The sequence below is a fragment of the Thunnus thynnus genome, chromosome 5 (genome assembly GCF_963924715.1).
Source record: "Thunnus thynnus chromosome 5, fThuThy2.1, whole genome shotgun sequence".
In the NCBI taxonomy this organism is placed as follows: Eukaryota; Metazoa; Chordata; class Actinopteri; order Scombriformes; family Scombridae; genus Thunnus; species Thunnus thynnus.
Genome location: NC_089521.1, coordinates 29,638,578 through 29,644,452, shown reverse-complemented (window position 1 = coordinate 29,644,452; position 5,875 = coordinate 29,638,578). Strand labels below are relative to the sequence as shown.

Below are 5,875 nucleotides of genomic sequence, written 5' to 3'. Positions count from 1 at the left end.
CCTTTAGTGCGCTTTAACGCGTCACAGTGTCACCAAAAGATCTTCAACTTTCTGAAACTTCAAACAAACTGAATAATGTAAAACACATTGTTATAGGCCCCTATTATTACAATACCTCGCACACTTATTTGATACTCTTTTCTCTCTTTCTCGGTCTTCCACTCTCCCTCCCCCCCTCCCTCCCTCCCTTCCTTCTCCCTGCAGTTCTTCTGTTTGTTTGCACTCACTTGATCCGGAGCGGAAATTCCTCTCCGTTTTTGTGAATGACAAACTCATTAACAATTCATCAACACAGGCCGCTCCATCCGGCCCCCGTTTCCAAGGCGACCGCCGCTGGGGCTCCTCCGATTGGCCGGCCGACATAATGTATCCAATGAAACGCCTCCTGTTTGTAGCCATTCAGCAGCCTGGCGCCGCAGAGAGCGCATCAAGCCAGAGAGCCTGCAGAGCGTCGATTCATACCGCAGACAGAAGGGGAGCAGGCGGCATCCGCAAGCAGTAACAGACGGACATAACCCGCATGGTTCACATCCACAGATCCTTGCACCACCACCCTGCCTTTATTTTTTACTCTGGATCTCCAAAGGGAAACTAGGTGAGGTGGAAAAGCTTTTTGCGCTTGGAGCCGTGGAGTTATATAAGAGCAGAGGAAGCGTCAGGGCCGGTGTGACTCATTGATAAATAACACGGGCTCTCTCCGGCCAGATGCATGAATGAGCGCCAGTGTAGGCAACCTGCAGTCGGGAAATTTGTGAAGGAGACCCGCGTTTTGATTGATCCGTCTCGTCCCAAAGATTATGGGACATTAAAGAACACTTGGAGCGAGAATTTATTTGTCTGATTTTGCATTTTCACTTTTTTAAAATTTTTTAATTTTTTGCACCAAAATCGCCTCCAGTCGCCCGTGTTGCTGAGGGCCCTCCAAGCAGCTGAACGGACCGAGAAAAAAAGAAATCCCAGACAGATTTTTTGGTTGCTGCAGCCAGAAAGTCTCCAGCACAGCAAACCTCGCTTTTTCAAATCATTTTTAACTCCTGCTTATAAATGCTTGACAAGCTCAAGCCCGTCGTCCAGCTCGACTCGGTCATGGCGATCAGCAAGACGGTGGGCTGGCTCCGGGAACAGCTGGAGACGCGCAGGGACGGCCTGCTGGTGATGGACTGCCGGGCCCAGGAGCTCTACGAGTCGTCGCATGTCGAGACGGCCATCAACGTGGCCATACCGAGCCTCATGCTCCGCCGACTCAAGAAGGGCAACCTGCCCGTGCGGTCGCTGCTCTCCGACGGCGAGGACCGGGAGAGATTCGTGCGGCGTTGCAAGACGGACACCATCGTGCTGTACGACGAGTACAGCCGGGAGTGGAACGAGAACGTGGACGGTGGCTCTGTGTTGGGTTTACTGCTGAGGAGGATGAAGGACGAAGGCTACAGGGCCTATTATCTGGAGGGTGAGTACGGTTCATTCGCATTGTTGGGCCCCGCGGCCGCTGCTGTTCATTCATGCCCGCAGATTTTTGCGCAGAGGAGGGGGCGCTTTTGCTGGTAGGCATACTTAATGTGAAATCTTAAGTTGTGATCAGTCGAAGTGTAGCCTATCTTCACATGTTTACAGCTTTTAAAAATGTGATTATTTTTTCCTGAATGGTTCTATTTAGCTACTTTATTGCACTGATAAACATAAGGATGTTAAACTGAAATCAAAGTAGCCTGAACTGAATCTATTTGCAGGAATTTTCAGGAAAGAAAAATATAATTGCGCTGTGAAATGAACCCGAATTACAAGTTAAGATGAATATTTCTGTGATGTAGCACAAATGCATCATATAGTGGCATGTGTATTTATTTGGACTTATGTTCTATTTTCCAGGTGGCTTCAGTAAATTCCAGGCCGAGCACCCGGCTCTGTGCGACACCAACCTGGACGGCTCCTCCAACAGCAGTTCCCCCACCGCCCAGGTGTTGGGCCTCGGCGGGCTCCGGATCAGCTCCGACTCATCGGATATCGAGTCAGACATAGACCGGGACCCGAGCAGCGCCACGGACTCAGACGGGAGCCCGCTGTCCAACCCGCAGCCCTCCTTCCCGGTGGAGATCCTGCCGCACCTCTACCTGGGCTGCGCCAAGGACTCCACCAACCTGGACGTGCTGGAGGAGTACGGCATCAAGTACATCCTCAACGTGACTCCTAACCTGCCCAACCTCTTTGAGAACGCAGGGGAGTTTAAATACAAGCAGATCCCCATCTCGGATCACTGGAGCCAGAATCTGTCTCAGTTCTTCCCCGAGGCCATCAGCTTCATCGGTAAGTAATCCTGCAGAACTGCAAACACACTGCAGCTCTTGCTGCAAACTGTTACCGCAGGCCCCTGGCTTGTTGGGTTATTTACATGCTTATTCACTTAGAACAGCAACTAATCATTATTTTCTTGAATAAATGGTTCATTTTTTGTTTATGAAATATTATAAAATTGTGAAAATTCACAAGGTGACGTTTTCAGATTACTTTTTTTGACTGACCAACAGTTCCAAACCCTCAGATATCATTTTGCAGCAGGAACCAGCTTGTCAATCTATTATTTGACTAATCACATCAGCACCAATCACTATTCCTCACTTGATGACCATATGGTATTGTTTTGAATATATAGACAAAGAGAAGGGGCACAACCAGAGAGTTGGGGACATAATCTTATTAATGTGATATGTCTTATCACTGACAGGAAGTTCTTAAGTTCTTATTGTGCAATTGAGATTAGATGAGGTGTCCCTGGCTGTGGTCTTATCAGTCAATCAGGCAGGGACACATAGAGTGGGCAGATTAAGGCCATTGTGTTGAGGCACAGGAATACAAGTCTGCCTCTAATGGCGCACAGGCTGAAATGCACTGTGTACAAATGATTTGACTTCAATGGAAGACATCCTGGCCTATCTCTTGTCCCGGCGCTTGTGTAATTGCAGCACAAAGGGCGACGTTGAAACAGGAGAATGGGGAGAGTGAACGAAGGGAGGGCGGTAATTTGAGCGCAGGAAGGAAGTGGCATTGAAAGTAATCTAGGACATGGCATTGCCCCCCCTCCCCTTCTTTCCTCCCTCCACATTACAAAAGGAGCCATTTACAGGCCCTGTTGACATCCTGTTCGCCTTGACAGGGTGCCCTCATGACTCCTACGTTTACACGCCCAAATGGCACCATTGTCGGAGTAACCCTGGCGAGCGGAAGAATGGTTTAATAGACCGTAATAGTCAATTTCCCAGCCGGCTACTCTAGGCCAAAAACTAAAGAATGTCGGCTCTGTTTATGTGCGCTACCACCGCAGCCCCTGTTTGTTGACTGACACGCCTGAGAGATAGTCAGGATAATAACTTCCGCTGCTCTCCCTCGCTGGACCTGCTCCAACTTCCAACACAGCTTGACTTAAATGTCACAGATGTTTATCACAAGTTTTGTACTGTCTATGTAGCAAGGGGATGCACTTTTCCTCATTTGTAGAAGCACTAGTGTGTCCAAATGTGTAAATGCCTTTGAAAAAAGGGATTAGTTGATTAACAGAGACCAAAATGCCAGAAACTTACTCCGTTGAACTTCTCAGATGTGAGGATTTGCTGTTTTTCTCTGTTTTATATCATTGTATATTGAATTTTTGAGGGTTGTGGACTGTTGGTCAGACAAAAAACAATATCACTTTGGACTTTTATGACATTTTATGGACTAAACAATTAATCATTTAGTTGTAAAATAATCTACTTTTAATCTTGAATGAAAAAAGCACAGCCATAAAACACAGCCATAGTTGCTTTAAATCTGTTGCATATTTCTGGAAGTGATCTTAAACATTTCTACCCTTTTCTCCTTCTATTAGATGAAGCTCGAGGCCAGAAGTGTGGCGTCCTGGTCCACTGCCTGGCTGGCATCAGCCGCTCAGTGACTGTGACAGTGGCCTACCTGATGCAGAAGCTCAACCTGTCCATGAACGACGCCTACGACATCGTCAAGATGAAAAAGTCCAACATCTCACCCAACTTCAACTTCATGGGCCAGCTCCTGGACTTTGAGCGCACGCTGGGCCTGAAGAGCCCATGCGACAACCGCATGGCAGCACCGAGCCAGCAGCTCTACTTCACTACCCCAACCAACCACAATGTCTTCCAGCTGGACCCCCTCGAGTCCACGTGAGGTCGGCTGTCACCACCCTCTCCTTGCTGTAGGTTTTGTGGGCCTCCTATTGGAAAAGCTGCAAAAAGTTTCTCTTTTTTCCGTCGTCTGCTGTACGACCGGGCTCTTGACGTTATTGATACAGCTGGTTTGAGGCGACAGCTGCCGAGCGTGGTTACTGGAGGGCCAATGCTGTCTGGCCGAGATGCAGCTGCTGCAGACTAAATGAGGAGAGACAGTAAAAGAGACAGAGACAGAAAAGAGGAAAGAGTCATTTAAAAAAGTGCAGATACCTTCTACAATCCTGTATCGTTGTTGGACTCCTGAGGTCTTTTATCTCTTTTTGTCATTGTGTCTGAGGAAAGTGATTTTGTCAGACAGCTGTATGTTATGCTTCAAAGTTCCTAGGCTGGTGTGCCAAAGAGACATGATTGTTCAAACTGGACAGATATGAAATGAAACCCTTTTTTATCTTTGTTTTGGGGTCTAGCACTGGTTCTGCCAAGACTTTAGGGTGCGTTGTCTCCTTTGTCTTCTGTGAAGACTTGCCTGTGTGGGGTTGAAGCACCCCAGCTTTAGATGGCACACTATATACTGGACTTGATTTTACATTTGTGGAGTCTTTTCAAACATTTATACATTGTGTATATACGTATCTTAATATAAAAGACAATACAGTAAAAGCCTTGCTCTAGTATATACCCTTTGCAACAAGTGGGTACTGAAGATTCTCTTGTTTCATATTCTACTTTTATGTAAGCAAACAACTGCATATTGATCAGTATGTTTAAGTTGATTATGCCAAAAATCAAGTAGGCTTTCCAAGAATTGTGCAAAAATGTATACATGTATAATATATTTGATAATCGCTTTATGTGTAAATTCAGCCGATGGGCCTTGTTTTTGCACCAACCCTCTCACAAATCAAAGTCACCTTGGTTGTTTGCCTTACTTTTGTGCTCAGAAGGTTTTTATTGCGCATTAGCCTTCAGAGAAATTCACCAATTTTCACAACTCTAAAGAATGTTAGAGATTTTTTTTTATATCACACAAAAAGTCAACCAAACCATGAGCAATTTTCATAGCACCACATAAACGATAACTTAAGCAGTCTGAATGGCCAACCGTTTGTAGTCTGGATCTCTGAAGGTTAATGTGAGTAATCCTAATCTGTGCACAAGGGTTAAAAGTCTCTGACATGTGGATAAAGCAGGAGGCTTTGCTTGCCTCACCTCTTCAGGGAAAACTCTATGAAATGCAGTTTTTATTTGTCAAGATGAGAGAAGAAGAATCCGGAGATTCGGAGGGCTGTGTTGCCCCCTCCAGAGAGAAGGCCTCTTTCCAGAGGAAGCCATCTTGGCGACCTCTGCCACCCCCCTCCACACTCCTCTCTTACGAATGTAAAGAAAAGATAAGTTATTAATAAATTGCTATTTTGTCTACACTTTATGCTTTTCGTGCCTGTTTTTCTATTGACATGCTTATTGGTGTTTTGTCTGTGTCCATGGTAACACATTTATGTAAGTGTCTCTTCACCCGCAGTACAGTTGAGTGTTAACCAGCAGGCCGAGTCACGACAACAAAAACAGTCAGCGGCCGCCATGAATCATGAGGCAGTTCACAAAAAACTCGTTCCACCTTACTTACCAGTTCAGAATTAGCCTGTCCTGTCACATGATGCTTGTGTAACAACAAGTGTTGTGTACACTCTGTTCTTTGTGAC

At 46.1% G+C, this 5,875-nt stretch overlaps 1 protein-coding gene across 1 annotated transcript; it reads left to right on the top strand.

The window, feature by feature from the left end:
• The first annotated feature begins 413 nt into the window (after positions 1–413).
• On the top strand, positions 414–5,596 carry dusp6 (dual specificity phosphatase 6). The gene is made up of 3 exons (XM_067590622.1): positions 414–1,447; positions 1,867–2,301; positions 3,860–5,596. Exons 1-3 carry the CDS (start codon positions 1,045–1,047, stop codon positions 4,171–4,173), a joined length of 1,152 nt encoding a protein of 383 aa, XP_067446723.1. The 5' UTR covers positions 414–1,044; the 3' UTR covers positions 4,174–5,596.
• The last annotated feature ends 279 nt before the right edge of the window (positions 5,597–5,875 follow it).

Excerpts from the sequence above, each read along its gene's own strand:
- dusp6 (XM_067590622.1), top strand. The coding sequence starts at position 1,045 with ATGCTTGACAAGCTCAAGCCCGTCGTCCAGCTCGACTCGGTCATGGCG. Across the intron at positions 1,448-1,866 it reads CAGGGCCTATTATCTGGAGG|GTGGCTTCAGTAAATTCCAG; the intron begins GTGAGTACGGTT and ends TCTATTTTCCAG. Across the intron at positions 2,302-3,859 it reads CGAGGCCATCAGCTTCATCG|ATGAAGCTCGAGGCCAGAAG; the intron begins GTAAGTAATCCT and ends TCCTTCTATTAG.